The sequence below is a fragment of the Ovis canadensis genome, chromosome 25 (assembly GCF_042477335.2).
Source record: "Ovis canadensis isolate MfBH-ARS-UI-01 breed Bighorn chromosome 25, ARS-UI_OviCan_v2, whole genome shotgun sequence".
Taxonomy (NCBI): domain Eukaryota; kingdom Metazoa; phylum Chordata; class Mammalia; order Artiodactyla; family Bovidae; genus Ovis; species Ovis canadensis.
The window spans coordinates 26,693,580-26,711,710 of NC_091269.1; the positions used below are offsets into that span (position 1 = coordinate 26,693,580).

Genomic DNA, 18,131 nt, shown 5'->3' on the forward strand with positions numbered 1-18,131 from the left:
AAAAGTTCTATATATTACTTGTAGATACATGTATAATACAACATAAAAAGTATCACAGAAGGATACATGACAACTTCAGCAAAGTGGCTAGCTCTAAGGAGGGAGGAAATATTATTATATAATGGGACTGGGACAGAGTTCAGACGGAATTTCAATTATCTTTATACTATTTATTTTAGATCTGAAATGAAAATACATAAAAAAGGGTGAGCACAAAAGACTGCAAATGGTAGAGAGTATAAGAACAAAATGGAGAGCAAAAGCATTAGGAAGCAGAGAGACAGGGTATGAAAAAGAGGAGTAAAAACACATGCCTGATAAAACACCTGCTGATTAGGTAAACTGACACTGTAGTTATGTTTTATAGTTCTTCTAGAAGTTCTAAAAACAGAACTAAAGTATTTCAAAAGAAGCTATATAATTTAATTGTAAGAATATATTACACCTCATGACTTGATACAAAATTAGGGATTTGGGATTTTCAGGCAAAAACGTGTCTGTTCTCAGCTAACCATATTATGGTTCTCTTTTGCAACTGCATCAAGCAGTAAGGGGCAAGTTTCTCTACATAAAGCAGAAATATTTAATGAAGAAAAGTGACTTACCTTATTAGAATTTCCAGCTTTAATTCCAACTGGAATTTTACTCTTAAAAGAACAACAATAAAGATTTAGAAAATGATCTTTATATTTCTTGAGATTTTTTCATAAATTATTAATGCCATTATCCTAATTCAAAGACTGTTTTAGTCCACGAGGAGAAAATATACATTCATTCAAATTTCATTTTCACACTACCTCTTGAGATGAAAGGTAAAGAACTACCCCAATGTACAGGCTTGTAAATCACAGTACAGAAAACTAAAAGACAAAGGTTGTCATAATCAGCTCTAATAACTCTCAACATAGTAAATAATAGTTTATATAATTTTTAGGTTCAAAAAGACCCTAGCAAAATCACTTTTTCCACAAACTTTCTTTCCACAGAAACAACTTTTTAAAAATTCAAAATTATTTGAAATTTATTATATTCAATTAAAAGTTTTACTCAAAGTTGACATTTAAAGTTTAGATAATTTTGAATTAATACTAAAAAGCAAGAGTAAGTTCCTTGACAGAACTGTGGTTGGCAAGGGGAAGGATGTGGGAGAGGGAAGGATTGGGAGTTTGGGGTTAGGAGATACAAACTACTGTATGTAGGATGGATAACAACAAGGCCCTACTGTATAGCACAGGGAACTAAATTCAGCATACTGTGAAAAAACAAAATGGGAAAAAATATAAAAAAGTATTATAAGTATAATTGAGTAACTTTGCTATACAGCAGAAATTATCAACATTGTGGACATGACGTAATGTCTAAACAACAAAATCAACCACACTTCAATAACTTTTTTTTTAAAGAGTAAGCTCTTTGGGTCATGATTAAACTAAGGTTTACCAATGTAAGAATTGCATCAGTTCTTACTATATACAGTAAGAACTGTATATAGGTTTATCTTTTCTGTAAAACCAATAATTCATCTCAAGCATAAATCTATGAATTATTACAACTGGTTTATCAAACACAATCTTAAATAAAAATCATATCTGAAAGCAGACAGTCTCGGGCTGATCCTCAGATCATACCAGGAGACTGATTTCCAACATCTGAATCTATGGATTATCAAATTAATAGCAAATTACCGATTAAAACTTTTTCATGTTTCCAACTTAATCAAATTTTCAGAATAAATATTTTTCTGTCAGGCTGAAGAATGTAAGTAACAAAAATGATAAGAAATTTTTCCCCAATGAACAAAGAGATCATGTAGTTAAAACATTAATTGTTGCCAATACTTTATAATTTCAATGTTTTTAGCACCATTAATAGAGGGCAGAAGAGAGAAAACTATAACTCAAGCCAAATGTAACAGTTACAGTTATAAGACCCTGAATTTAAAGTATGGAATACTTATCAAAAGTGCCCTCTCACTGTTGTCTTCTAACTCACATAATACGCTAAAATAAAAGTGTACTTGCAGCTTTTTAAAAGGTTTGATGCTAAATGCAGTAACTTGTGACTTAAGCGAATCTTAATACAGGCTACTGAGAAATATTCAGATAGGCACTACAGATGATAGTCATGTGTAACATAAAAACCACAAAAGAGAATTATTAACAGCAATGACAAATGTAAAGCTGATAACTAAAATCAAACATGAAATAAACCTGGCCATTGCCACTAACAATATGAAGCAGTCTGCAAATTACAAAATTAAGTGAGCCTCACGATTAAATTAGACTTTAAATTATGGAATGCAAATTGTAACTCTGTATCATGACAAGTTCGGATTCAATATGAAATGCCTACTAAATTCTCCCTCAAAGACAGAGAAATACAAATATCCTCACATTAGTTAAAAGAACCAACATAAAGGGATAGTTTTTATCTCTAGAAAGAAATGAAAGAAGATGGCATTGGGAAGGGAAGAGACAAATTTTTAAATACTTGTGTTAGATTTCTTACGTTGGTGATTTACATGCAAATAAACATTTTCACTTATTTTTGTTAGAAATTTAAGACTACAAGACAGAGAAGAAGAAACACTGTATGATATCCCTTATATGTGGACTCTAAAAAGAAATGATACAAATGAACTTACAAAATAGAAAGACTCAACAGAGTCTGTTAACACAGACTTAACAGAATGAACTTATGGGGGATAGGGTGGAGGGAAGAGATAGGAAGGTTGGGCTGGACATGTACACACTTTTATATTTAGAATGGATAACCAACAAAGACCTACTGTACAGCACATGGAACTCTGTTCAATGTTATGTGGCAGCCTGGATGGGAGGGGTGTTTGGAAGAGAATGGATACATGCATATGTATGGCTGAGTCTCTTCACTGTTCACCTGCAACTATCACACCATTGTTAATTGGCTTTACCCCAGTACAAAATAAAAAGTTAAAAAAAAAAAATTAAGACTACAGAGGCTAATCCACTGCAGACAATAAGAAACTGATATTTTAACATAGAAACAACTTAGAGACACATACTGTGCAAAGTAACTCTTACAGCTCAGCAATAAAACGGCAACTCAAAAAATGGGCAAAGTATTTGAACAGACATGCTTTTGATGAATATACACAAATGGCTAATAAGCACCTGAAAAGATACCTGATATCAGGGAAATGCAAATCAAAACCAAAATGAGATGCTATTTGTAAGGACGGCTAAAACAAAACATAATACAGAGGACTTCCCTGGTGGCACAGTGGACAGCAATCTGCCTGCCAAAGCGGCAGACATGGGTTCAATTCCTGGTCCAGGAAGATTCCACCTGCTTCCACACGCTGCAGAGCAACTAAGCGCATAGGCCACAACTACTGAGCCTGTGTGCCGCAACCACTGAAGCCCGCACACCTAGAGCCTGTGCTCCCCAACAAGACAAGTCATGGCTTCTAAGCCCGTGCACCACAATGAAGAACAGCCTCCACTTGAGAAAGCCCACACCATAAAAAAAAAAAAAAAAAAGCAATGATAAGACAGCAGTAAGTGTTGACAAGTATGTAGAGAAACTGGAACCATCATACATTGCTAGAGTCCATGTAAAATGATGCAGCCACAATGGTTAACAGTTTGGCAATTCCTCAAGAGTTAAAGTTACTATATATGATCTAGCAATTTCACTCCAAAGTATACTTCAGAGAATTGAAAAACATACGTACACATAAATATCTGTGCCTGGATATTTATTCATTATTCATAGTAGCCAAAAAGTGGAAACAATCCAAATGTGCATCAACTGATAAATAAACAAGATGAGGTATACCCATACAGTGGAATATTACTCGGCAAAGGGATGAAGTACTGACACACACGATAGCATGGATGGACCTTCAAAACATTATGCTAAGCAAAAGAAACCAGTCACAAATGGTCACATACTGTATGATTTTATTTACATGAAGTGTCCATAATAGGCAAATTCATAGAGACAGAATGGATTAGTGGTTTCCAACAGGAGAGAGTAGGAAACAGGGAATGACTGTTCATGGGTAGGGTTTCTTTCTGGGGTAGTGAAATGTATTACAACTAGATAGTGATGACTGTTGTGCAATTCTGTAATATACTAAAACTCACTGAATTGTGCACTTTAGAATGAGTGAATTCTACTGTAGGGCAATTATGTCTGAATAAAGCTGTTATTAAAAATCATAATGATAGTAATGATATTAAATTAAAATAATAATTCAAGTCCATAATGACATAAACATACAATAAATAAAGGAAAAGCTCTTTATGCAGTAGAATGTCAACTAATGTAGAAGAAATGGAATCAGAAAAATCACAAATGGACAATCATCATATAAATAATTAATTCAGGCAAGAATCATGAGTGGATGTTAAAACCATGATGGTAAAAATACGATAGAAAACTGGATGTTTTCATAGTTTCAAAAAATGTTTCCCAGTTTATCATGCAGAAATACGGCCCATACAAGCCTAATCATGTAAGTATGATGACGTACTTTGCCTCCCAATAGGACACTGAGGACACAACATCCCTTCTGTGGTGTACTGTCCAAAGTGCATGACCTGAATGCAATCATCAGAAAAGGCCAGAAAACCCCAAAATGAGAGGTAGTCTCAAAATAACTAGTGTATTTTAAGGAAAGGAGGAAGGGGAAGGGTTTGTTAAACAGACAAGAGAGAAAGAACACCCAAGGACTATTCCAGACTAAAGAAGACTAAAGAGATATGACATCCAAATGCAAGGTATGATTCTGGGTCAGAAACTTAGTTGTTGTTGCTGTTTCTGTAAAAGCACATTATTAAGTCAGCCGGTGATCTGTGATTAAAGTCTACAGACATTAGTATTATATAAATATTAATTTCCTGATTTTGTTAATCACACTGTGGTTAATAATCTTGTTTTTAAAGAAATATACACTGAAGTATTTAAGGATAAAATATTATGTTGGTAACATATCTACATGGTTCAAAATATAATAATATTAATATATACATATAGATGGAAGAAGAGCAAACTTGATCAACATTTAACATTTGGGAAAATATGGATAAAAAGGAAATGGGAATTGTTTGTACTATTCTTGCAACTTTTCTGTAGATCTGAAATTATTTCAAACTGAAAAGTTAAAACATTTTATTCTTAAAGGAACATGTAAATAATTAAAAAAATTTTTTTCCCTTTAGAAAGGACATTGGTTCAGATGTTTTTTTCCTGTTTGTAAGGTAAAAACTAGACTAACTGATTTTAGGTAATAGAACAAAGAAAGTAAAATGAAAATACAGCTTCTAACTAATTACTGTCAAAAGTGAAAGTGAAGTCGCTCAGTCCTGTCTGACTCTTTGTGACCCCTATGGACTGTAGCCCGCCAGGCTCCTCTGTCCATGGGATTTTCCCGGCAAGAAACTGCCAAAGAGGAATATAATTAATAATGCTAGATGTCAAAAAATAAAGTCTGAAATGTAGAATTCCCCTACTAATAAGTACAGCCCTTTTTCCTCCCAATGTGACGAGACCAAGTGAAGATCTAATTCCAAGCTTTGAATTTTCCAACTTTTTGCACTCTAATGCCCACTCTAAATTTGAAATTTAAGGTCCAGTAGCATTTTCTTTGCCCACGAAACAAGATGCAGATTCAATAAGGCATGACGTAACAGCTAACTGTAGATCTTGCCCTAGAATAGGCCTCCATTTTAGAATCGGACTCTAGTGCTACATCCAGTCACCAACATCACTGGATACATGAGTGTACTTGGTGGCAAGTACAGACTAAATCTTCCATAATCTGGTTAAAAAGAAGAAAGCTGAGGGCATATGAATCTGATGCCAAGTCCAAATGCTTGGATATAAGCCTAAAATGTAGAGTTCATTCTTATCTAAAAGCCCAAGCGAAAGCATTTCTTTTCTTGATTTTCAAAAAATTTATTTTACCTCTGGACAAGGCTCCACATGACAGTCTTTTATTGAACAATGGCCATCTTCTGCCCAGAAAGGACACGGTCGCTTCAGGTTAACCTTGAGAGAAAGAATGAATGAGCATTAGTCAACATGTGTCACAGCCTTACAGTGCTAAGTATCACTGTGCTGGGCACCAGGGACCTGGTGGTGAAAAGAAAGCTTCGTGTCCTGTGGCATTTGTACAGCTCAGAAGTTAAAACCACTCAAGTTTTTCAGACATCCAAGGTCTAATATAAATTTTTAAAAATAAATGCTATTAGTCCTCTGACACTTCAAAAAGGAATGAAGTCCAAGCACACTGCTCATCTGAAGAACCTGGAAAGCACTACAGGACCACTCTATAATGTCTCCCATCTCCTTACCATCACCCACTGACCAGGTTCTCCCAGGCACCCACTCCCTTAACAGACGTGCACTGAGCACCCATTCTACACCAGGCACTGTGTAGGCTCCAGAGGCAGAAAAAGCACACCCTCCCTGCAGCTTATAGTCTTCTGGGGTAACCAGGAATCATCTATTTGAGTGTTTACTTAATTACAAATTCTGGCAAGTGCTACAAAGGAAAATCCAGAGTTCTTTGATGGAAAATATCGGGCTGGTGGCTGGAGACATCTGAGGAGGTGGTGTTTTAGCTGGTGGAAATGTGTGTATGGAAAGGTAACACGACTGGGACGGTTCCGGGAATTGAGAAGCTGACTTAGTTTCACTGACTTTTAGAGGGGAAGGCAGGGAGTGGCCGGGAATGAGGGAGAGGTAGGCAACACAATGCAGGACATTTCAGCAGGGACAAACTCTGGTTTTCATATTCTAACCTAACAGGAAGGCATTAATTCAATAGGACCTCCACATGGATTGCCCAAGCCAAAAATCAAAGCTTTATTCTTACTTCCTCCCTTCCTTTATCCCCTGCAAACAATTCATTGTTCACTTCTCACCATCTCTTCTGTCACCACCCACTCCTGCCCCAACTACTGCAAGTCTTCCTGCATCTACTGCTTGCTAGTCTCTAACACAGGAGCTACAATGAGCTCTTTAAAACACAATTCAGAGCATACCAAGCCCTGCTCAAAACCGTCCCACAGATTCCCATCACCTTAAATCCACAGGCCCTCCATCGCCTGGCCTCCTACCACCTCTCTGACCTGTCTCCTCCCACAGACCTCCAGGCACAATGGCCTTCTGGCTGGGAACACACCAAGCTCCTTCCTGTCTCAGGGCCTTTCTTGGTGGCTCCTCCAGATCTTTTACGGCTCAACCCCCTCGCCTCCTTCAGTTTAGTTCAGTCACTCAGTCGTGTCCGACTCTGGTTCTCTCAAAGATCACCTCAGCAGAGACCTTTCTGACCAGACTCTCTAAAGTAGTGCCCAGTATGCACCCTACACGCTGTATCATTATAACATTTATCACTACCTGAACATTATCTGCTTATTGTCTGAACCCCTCACTGTAAGAATGGGGATTTAGCCTGGTTCATTATTTTACCCCAGTATCTACAACACATAATAGACACCTCAATAAATTAAACTTGATGTGAGGTAAGCCATACCCAAATTTACAGAGAAAGAGGCAAAAACAGGTAGAAGCTGGCAACACAAAGAGAAAGCGGTGAACTCTGCCTATGGGATGTCAGGAGGGCCTCCAAGGCAACAGGTAAAATGGCTACGACTACAAGTTTCCTAGAGAAAGAGATTTCTAGGCAGAGGCATCAGGATGTCTGAAGGTAAAAAAGCTTAAAATCACCTGGCACCCTTGGAAACTGCAGGTGCCCCTGAGCTGCTGGCTTGTAAATCTAGCTCCTCCCTGACACCTCCACAGGACAGGCACAGACATCTCAAATGTATTAAGACACCCCAAACTGTGCTCTGCCCTGTAGTAATTCTTGCCATCTCAGTAAACACCAACTCCATTATTCTAGTTCTTCAGGCCAAAATCCTGGATCACCCTAACTCTTCTCTCACCCCACACAGATACCTCTGAAAATCAGGTCAGTTCAAAACACAAGTCCAATTCAATGGCTGAGAGCCCCTCCCATGGGCTGATTCCCTAGGTTCCTGACCCTTGCTCACTGGCCTCCTCCTGCTGTTCCTCAGATACATGAAGCACACCGTGGTCCCTGAGCCTTGACTCTTGTTGCTCCTTAGATAGCCACAAGGCTTGCTTTCTCATTTTCTTGAGGGTTCCTCCAATAGCACCTTCTCAGTTTGATGTTTTAAGTTGCTACGTTTTAGGCTAATCTGTTACAGAGTGATAGATAATTAATACAAAATGCAAGGAATAGGCTGTGCACACACTGCAACAGGCTGCTCAGGTTACCCTTCAGGAAGAAAGGGCCTCTTACCCCAGCCCTGGAAACATTGCAGGCAGCCAACCTTGGCTAATGAGAGCCACTGTGCACAATGTCACTACATCCAATGACTGGTGTAAGGAAATAAAGGGCTAGACATCCCCCTGAAGTAGGGACAGCTCTGGTTGTATTACCTTAAGAACTCCCCATAGGGGCTTTCCTGGTGACTCAGTGGTAAAGGACCCACCTGCTAATGCAGGAGACACAGGTTCGATCCCTGGTCGAGGAAGATCCCACGTGCCTCAGAGCAACTAAGCTGGTGCGCCACAACTATTAAGCCTGAGGGCTAGAGCTCGGGAGCTGAAACTACTGAGTCCACAAGCCACAACTCCTGAAGCCCAAGCTCCAGAGAAGAGCAACAAGAGAAGCCACCACAAGAAGAAACCTGAGCACTGCAACTGGAGAGGAGCCCCCATTCACTGCAACGAGAGAAAAGCCCAACACAGCCAAAAGTAAATAAATAAATTCAAAAAATTAAGAACTCCCCCTAAAGTGTCACCTGAGGTCACAGCTTTATTTCCCCCTTTGCCCAGTCCTGATGTCTCCCTTCCTTTTCCTTCTCTACCTTGTTGGTTCCAAGAGCTGCCCCTAATTAACCTCTCGGACACTAAACACAGTCTCAGAGTCAGCTTCCCAGGAACTTAACCTGTGACAACTTGTCCAGCTCTAGAAAAATAAATTACTGCTATTTTGGGGGATCACATTAAATTTATATATTAACTCTGGGGCTTCCCAGGTGGCTCAGTGGTCAAAAATCTGCCTGCCAATGCAAGAGACACAGGGTTGATCCCTGGGTCAGGAAGATCCCCTGGAGAAGGAAATGGCAATCCACCCCAGTACTGTTACCTGGAGAATTTCAGACACAGAGAAGCCTGGTGGGCTACAGTTCATGGGGTTGCAAAAAGTCAGACACAACTTAAGGACTGAACCACAACTTGGGGGAGAGGTAACGTCTTTATGCTACAAAAGACATCTGCCCATTTGTTTGAGCCTACTTTTGTGTCTTGAAGAAGTGTTTTGAAGCTTTCTTCTTTTAGAAATAATAACTGTATTTTTTGATAGATTTATTCCTATATATTTTATCTTTTTTGCTAATGTAATGGGGATTTCGTCTCCATTATATCTTCTAACATTGTTCGTATTTAAGAAGATATTGATTTTTCAATATTAAATTTATAGCCTGCTATCTTAATGTATTTTTTATTATTTGTGTGCAATTTATTATTTAGAGTTTTCTAGACGGAGGAGCCTGGTGGGCTGCAGTCCACGGGGTCGCAAAGAGTCAGACACAACTGAGCGATTTCACGTTCACTTTTCACTTTCATGCACTGGAGAAGGAAATGGCAGCCCACGCCAGTGTTTTTGCCTGGAGAATCCCAGGAACGGGGGAGCCTGGTGGGCTGCCATCTACGGGGTCACACACAGTCGGACACGACTGAAGCGACTTAGCAGCAGCAGGTCTACTTTTCTAGGTCTACTTTTGTCATTTACACATGGAGATAGCTTTATTTATTCTTTTAAGAATTTTATGCCTCTAGTTCCCTTTTCTTGTTCAACTCTATTGGCCAATAGGGTCCAATATTAAACAACATACTGCTAAGTCGCTTCAGTTGTGTCCAACTCTGTGCAACCCCACAGACGGCAGCCCACCGGGCTCCCCCATCCCTGGGATTCTCTAGGCAAGAATACTGGAATGGGTTGCCATTTCCTTCTCCAATGCATGAAAGTGAAAAGTCAAAGTGAAGTCGCTCAGTTGTGTCCGACTCTTAGCGACCCTATGGACTGCAGCCTACCAGGCTCCTCCGTCCATGGGATTGTCCAGGCAAGAGTACTGGAGTGGGGTGCCATTGCCTTCTCCAGTTAAATGACACCGTAGGTGCTATTTCAACATCTACTGGATTAGGGCATGGCAACCCACTCCAGTATTCTTGCCTGGAGAATCCCATGGACAGAGGAGCCTGGCAGGCAATAGTCCATGGGGTCACAAACAGTTGGACATGACTGAGTGACTAAGCACAACACACACACACACACACACACACACACACACACATACTATTTCATCTAAGGGTCCGGTATCAAAGGAAACATACAAATGGTTAACAAACACATGAAAAGATGCTCAACATCACTCATTATCAGAGAAATGCAAATCAAAACCACAATGAGGTACCATTTCACGCCAGTCAGAATGGCTGCTATCAAAAGTCTACAAGCAATAAATGCTGGAGAGAGTGTGGAGAAAAGGGAACCCTCTTACACTGTTGGTGGGAATGCAAACTAGTACAGCCACTATGGAGAACAGTGTGGAGATTCCTTAAAAAACTGGAAATAGAACTGCCATATGACCCAGCAATCTCACTGCTGGGCATACACACCGAGGAAACCAGAATCAAAAGAGACACATGTACCCCAGTGTTCATCGCAGCACTGTTTATAATAGCCAGGACATGGAAGCAACCTAGATGTCCATCAGCAGATGGATGGATAAGAAAGCTGTGGTACATAAACACAACAGAATATTACTCAGCCATTAAAAAGAACATTTGAATCAGTTCTAATGAGGTGGATGAAACTGGAGCCTATTATACAGAGTGAAGTAAGCCAGAAAGAAAAACACCAATACAGTATACTAAAGCATATATATGGAATTTAGAAAGAAGGTAATGATAACCTTGTATGCGAGACAGCAAAAGAGACACAGATGTATTGAACAGTCTTTTGGACTCTGTGGGAGAGCGCAAGGGTGGGATGATATGGGAGAATGGCACTGAAACATGTAAAATATCATATGTGAAACGAATTGCCAGTCCAGGTTCGATGCATGATACAGGGTGCTTGGGGCTGGTGCACTGGGATGACCCAGAGGGATGGGATGGGGAGGGAGGTGGGAGTGGGGTTCAGGATAGGGAACACCTGTACACTCATGGTGGATTCAAATCAATGTATGGCAAAACCAATACAATATTGTAAAGTAAAATTAATTAATTAATTAAAATAAATAAATAAATCAGGCCCCTAACTACCTCTCCAATTCTCCCTCTTATTCACTTTCCTCCTGCTATACTGGTCTTCAAACACCCTATGCCTTTATACCCATAGTTCTACTCCCCTTCCCCAAAATGTTCTTTCTCCAGATCTTGTCATGGTTTACTCTTTCACCTTAGGTAGGTCTTTGCTCAAACAGTCCTTTCCTGACCATCTTCTGTAAAACAGGGCTATCTACCTTCCCCACCCCTATTATTTCTCTTATTTTGCTTTGTTCTTCTCCATAACATTGACATTATCACAGGAAATTATATTTTATTTTTTACTTGTTCAAGGTTTGTCTCTGTAATCATAATAAGTTTCATAAGTTTGGAGGTTTTGTTTTACTCACTATTGTATCCACAGCACCTAGAATATACTCTGCTACAAAGTAATTTGATAAATATTTGGTAAATAAAGGAATGGAATGGATAGTAGAAGACAGAAAATATAAATACCAGTTACAGCAGCCAACTGATCAGCTGTCAGAGGTTAGGCTCTTTCTTCTACTTGTATTTCCTTGCTAGATGAATCAAAACTATGTATGTGTGTTTAAAATTAACCTCTTCTCTTAGCTTTCCTGTTGTTTTTTTTTTTAATTCGTATGTTGACAGAATTCGAAGAGTAGATAGCACCCGAACATCTTAGACTTGAAACTAACTGATTAGCTAGATTATTAGATTACTCTCCTCTGAAAGAGGGTCTGAATACATTGTGGTTACATTTAGAGTAATTTCAATATATTGGTTGGAACATTTTTTAAATCACATGCATAAGGATGAACTGTATGTTGGCTAGCCAAGCACACTGTTATTTCTGCCTACCTGACTTTCATTTTTCCTCCTTCTGTAACGTCCCCTAATTTTCCTTTGAGAAATAGTTTGCAAATATGCAAATACAAATAGAACTATTAACCAAATTGTCTTTTGGTCAAGGGGTAGGGCTACGTAATCCTACCAAGACCAATTTAGACCTTTCCTCCCAGAAATCTGACTCTTGTATAATATAAAAATATGGGGAAATGGTTAATTTAATTCAAAATTTTGGTATCACAAAGAGAATGGCCATTAATACCTGCTATAATTTCTGTCTCACCTGAAATATGCTTCTTTAGCTTATCTTTCAATTTTGTGAGCTGCCTCACATTTCTTAATAAAACTTCTGTTTTGTTTGTAAGCCAACAAAAGTACCCTACCTTAGGGTACGTAAACCATTGTATCTTTTTTGGAAAATGTAGATGATGTTGACCTAACAGGATTCCAGTGTAATGAATGATTAAATGAGATATTCATCCATGTATTTGAATATATTAGTGCTTATTATTGACCAGATGGGTGAGGATGCAGAAACAGTAAAAACAATTCCAAAAAGGGAGGAGTGGAAGAATGAGGCCATGACATTTTGAATGGAGATGTGATCTGGACATTCTGTGAAGGGATGATCTTTGGTAGAAGGAACACTTCGTTCACTAAACACAGGAAATAGACTGAACCATATGAAATAGGCAATAGTCAACCTTTCCAGCTTCTAAAAGCAACAATTTCATATGGGTAAGCCTAGTAATAGAAAGGAAGCAAGAGAAAGCAGTTACAAATGCAGACAGACATAAATTTAGGACTAGGAATTAGAAGAAGGTTTTCTAACCTGTGTTGTTTGTATGAAAAACGTCTAAAATATTAGAAGAGTTTGCTTAGGCATAGATTTATTTTTGAAATAAGTTTATGGGATCTGCATTTCTAAAGGGTTTTGCATTGAGGAGATATATCCACCTTTTTGTATATTCTTGGTGCTGATGGGAAAAGGGGACGGGTTCCCAAATCTTTAGGTCTCTACTTTGGTATCTTTCTGTACAACTTAAAACTTCACAAATAGTATATTCTTTAACCCTCAAAGCTATTTAAAAGACTAAGATAACCTATATAGAAAAAGGATTTTAAAAAATCATGCTCAATTTTAAAAATAAACTAAAAATGAAAATTAAAGAAATTATAAACCCAACTGAATACTGAGAGCAAGAGTAGAGGCAAAAAAGTATAACAGCGGCTTTTAACTATTGTTCCGCTGAATCTGTGTTATCGCTACTGCCTTTAAACTACCACTGGCTATTCTGTGAAGGTCTAGAGTGGGCTCTCAGACTTAAGAACCAATGCTGCAGTCTGTTCTGCTTATGTCCTCAGGCTGTTCTATCACTCCCCCAGTGAGCTACCCAACAAATACATCTGTTGGGACTTTGCACCTCTAACACTGATAGCACACAACACCGCCAACTGCACAACTTAAAGCCTGGGTAAGTGTGTCTAGATGACAAAACCTAAGTCCCAAGGGAGGCTGACAAAATAAGTCCCAGGTATTTTCAACATCTTAGAGGAATGAGTCTTTGCGCCTGAAAACCCAAACTGACCAATGAGAAATTCCCCAAACACAGGAAGGGAGTTCAGATTCGTAATGTTCAAAAAGACTAACAGGCTTTCACAACAAGAGCTAATACAGTCCAGTGATAAAGGATATACACAGAGTGCTGAGAAGAAAGAAAAGGATTTTCCAAAGAGTTATAAAAGTCACCTCTATAGAGAGCTATAGACAAATCTTCAGGACCGATGGAATCAAGTTATACCACACCTTGTAATAACGAAAATAGTCTCGTTCTTGCAGCTTCTTTATTTTGGGGAAGATTTTGAAGGTGTTGAAGTTATCGATGCTATCAATGTCACACAAGCAGTCATCCAAGACTCCGGTGACCTAGGGGAAAAAACACATATATAATAGAAAAGATGTGAATTAATGTTTCAACTTTAGCAAATCTGTACTATTATGTAATAAGATAAATTATGCCTTCAACTTAGCCAGTATTTGCTGATTAAGACACATAACATTTAAAGCTGTCACGTTTTACAATGGTCAGTTAAATAAAAAAACAACAGAAGGATTACATATACCCATTCGGAAAAAATAAACATTCTTATTCAGTGGTCAAAAGAAAGGTATTGAATACTCTCACCCTTGTCTAACATATACAGAATCCAAACAGTCACTGGAATACTAAGGCAACTACTTCCAAGATTAACCTAGAAATCACAGGCTGTAATAATACTGCCATAGTAACTGTACCTTTCTTTTAGACTCTCATTCATGGAACCCTTTCATAACAGACAAGATGCTAAGAGCACTACATATGTTAACACATTTACCCTTTAAATACGTTATGAAATGGCACTATTCTCACTTTACATAAAAGGAAATTAAACTTAGCAAGGTTAAAATAATTTTTTCCAAAGTAGACATAAGACTTAGTCCCAGGTCTATTGTATTTTAAATTAAATGATCTTATCGACTACTCACAGTAATCAAAGAAGAGAAATTAATATTTACAAAGTGAATTCAGAGTCGAAAAATTCCACAAAACATTCTTCGGCTAAATTTAAAAATGGTACTCATTAACATGCACAACTTGGATGAATCTTTATGGAATTATGCTACATAAAAAAAAAAGTCAAACCCAAAAGATGAGATACTACGAGATTTCATTTATATAACATTTTTGAAATGACAAAAGTTTAAAAATGGAAACCAGACTGCTGGTTGCCAGCGCTTAGGGACTAGAGTAGGGGATGGGAGTTGGAGTAGGGAAGCAAGGAGGTAGGTGTGGCTATAAACGGGCAGAAAGGATCCTTGCAGTGATGACATTTTTCAGTATCCTGACTGCAGTGGTGGACACACAAACTCATACCATGTGATATAAAGGTATAGAACTAATCCACAGATACACAAATGAAACAAGTGAAATGAACATACATGATTACATCAATGTCAGTGCTCTATTTATAATATTACACTATATGCTTACAAAATGTGTGTATGTGCTCAATCATGTCTGACTTTTTGTGACCCCATGGATCATAGCCCACCAGGCTCCTCTGGTGATTTCCTCTTCGGATTTCCTAGGCAAGAATACTGGAGTAGGATGCCATTTTCTACTCCAGGGGATATTCCTGACCCAGGGATCAAACCCACATATCTTGCATCTCTTGCATCAGCAGGCAGATTCTTTACCACTGTGCCACCTGGGAAGCCCTTACAAAATGTTACCACCGGGGAAAAACTGGATAAAGGGTAAATGACATTTTTATGTATTATTTCTCACAATTGCATGGAACAAACAATTATCGCAATTAAAACTAAAATTTAAAAACAAAAATGGAATTCAGCCTGTTAAAGGTTATTCATGTGATCCACAGGTGTAATATATGCAAAGAATGATTTTAAAAATGGAAACTTTCTAGTTGTTTCTGTCTCATGCTTTTTCCTTGGGAGTGTAAATGTGTCCCATTTACACTCTAGGCCCCTAAATAATAATAGGGGGAAAAAGGAAACAAAATACATACCAAAAAGCTTTTTAGGCTTGAAAAATACTTTACCCAGTAAGAATGAGTGAGTGCTCATTCTTACAAATTTTTCTTAAATTGTTGGATTTTAGTTAGTAAATTGCAGCATTTACAAACATATTATTTGTGGTAGGGGTTGGAGTAAGGTATACAAAATTACCATGTACTTATTTCTAACTCTTACAGACTACTATTAAGACAAAAACTTTGTGTATAACCAAGTTTTTTTAAATAGAAATTAGATAGGAAAAAGAAAAAAAAGGCATCCAAAGTGGAAAGGAAGAAGAAAACTCTATTTGCAGATGATATATACAGAAAATCCTAAAGACTTCATTCACTGAAACAGTTAGAACTAATAAATTCAGCAAGTTCTAGGACACAAAATCAATATATGAAAATAGTGTACAGTGTTTCCATACACTAATAACAAACTATCAGACAAAGAAATTAAGAAATAATTCACTTACAATCAATTACATCAAAAAGAATAAGATAATACCTAGGGAAAAAATAAACCAAGTGGTGAAATGCCTATAAACTATAGTATACTGATGGAAAATATTGAATAAATAGAAGACTATTCCATTCTCATGGATTAGAAAAATATTGTTAAAATGTCCTTAGTACTCTAAGCAGGATAAAGACTCAATACAGCCCTGTCAAAATTCCAACAGCATTTTTACAGAATAGAACAGTCCTAAAGATTTGTATGGAACCATAAAAGACCTAGAATAGTCAAAGCAATCATGAAAAAGAACAAAGATGGAGGCATCATGTGCCCCAATTTCAAACTAGATTACAAACCTATAGTCATCAAAACAGTATGATACTGGCAGAAAAACAAACACAGAAGAACAAAACAGAATAAAAAGCCCAGAAAGAAGCCCATGAATATATGGTCAATTAATATATGACAACAGAGCCAAGAATATACAATGGGGAAAGGACAGTCTTTTCAACAAACAATGTTGAGGAAACCAGACAGACAGCCACATGCAAAAGAATGAAATTATACCACTACCTTACAGCATACGCATTTGAAATTAACTCAAATGGATCAAAGACTTGAACATAATAAGACCTGATACCATAAAACTACTGGAAGAAAATACAGATTTTAAACTCTTTAACATCAGTCTTGGCGATGACTTTTCGGATTTGATACCAAATTAAAAGGTAACAAAAGTAAAAATTAACAAGTAGGACTATGTCAAACTAAAAAGTTTCTGTAAAGCAAAGCAAAACCACTAACAAAAAGAAAAGACAACCTATGGAAATGAAGAAAATATTTCCAAATCATATCTAACAAGGGGTTAATATCCAAAATATATAAAGAACTCACATAACTCAATAGCAAAAAACAACCTGATTAAAAAATCAGCAGTGAAGGCTTCCCTGGTGACTCAGTGGTAAAGAATCCACCTGCCAGTGCAGGAGGCACTGGTTCAATCCCACTCTAGGAAGATCCCACATGCAAAGGAGCAATGAGGCCCCTGCACCACAACTACTGAACAAAACCGAAAACCCTAGAGCCCATGCCCTTCAACAAGCAAAGTCACTGCGATGAGAAGCCCAGGCACTGCAACTAGAGAAAAGCCTGAGCAGCAATGAAGACCCAGCAGAGCCAAACATAAATGAATAAGTAAAAGTACTTTTAAATGGGAAAATATTTTTAAGGATCTAAATATTTTTCCAAAGAAGACATATGAATGGCCAACAAGTACATAAAAAGATGCTCAATATCACCAACATCAAGAAAATGAAAATCAAAACTATAATGAGATATCATGTCATACCTGTTAGAATGGCTATTATCAAAAAGACCAGAGTAACAAGTGTTGGTGAGGATGTAGAGAAAAGAAAACCCTTGTGCACTGCTGGTGGACTGTAAATTGGCGCAACTATTATGGAGAAGAGTATGGAGGTTACAAAAAAACTTTAAAATAGAACTACCACAAAATCCAGCAATTTCACTTTTTGTTATTCACCTGAAGAAAACAAATATACTAACTTAAAGATATATGTAGCCCCATGTTCATAGCAGTATTATTTACAATAACCAAGTATGGAAGTGACCTAAGTATCAACTGAAGGATGAATAAAGAAGATGTTGGATATATACACAATACAGCCAGTAATGGGAAAAAAAAAATCTGGCCATTTGCAACATGGATGGAACTTGGGGACATTGTGCTAAGTGAAATAAGTCAGAGAAAGATAAATACTATATGCTCTAACATTCACATGTAGTCTAAACAGAAAACGACAACAAATCCAAGTTCATAAATACAGAGAAAAAATTGTAAAGGATATCTGATTTTTTTTTTTGCAATGATGAGATCAATGCAAAGAAATAGAGGAAAACAACAGAATGGGAAAGACTAGAGATCTCTTCAAGA

At 37.6% G+C, this 18,131-nt stretch overlaps 1 protein-coding gene across 2 annotated transcripts in view; it reads right to left on the reverse strand.

Moving 5' to 3' along the window:
* The window catches only part of ERO1B (endoplasmic reticulum oxidoreductase 1 beta), a 61,198-nt gene that overhangs the window by 35,186 nt on the left and 7,881 nt on the right, over positions 1-18,131 (reverse strand). For both annotated transcript variants that reach the window (XM_069571598.1, XM_069571597.1), the window contains exons 2-4: positions 13,970-14,089; positions 5,953-6,036; positions 606-647 (exon numbers count right to left, since the gene is read on the reverse strand). In XM_069571598.1, coding sequence (XP_069427699.1) covers positions 606-647; positions 5,953-6,036; positions 13,970-14,089 — 246 coding nt within the window. The remainder of the gene's footprint in view (positions 1-605; positions 648-5,952; positions 6,037-13,969; positions 14,090-18,131) is intronic.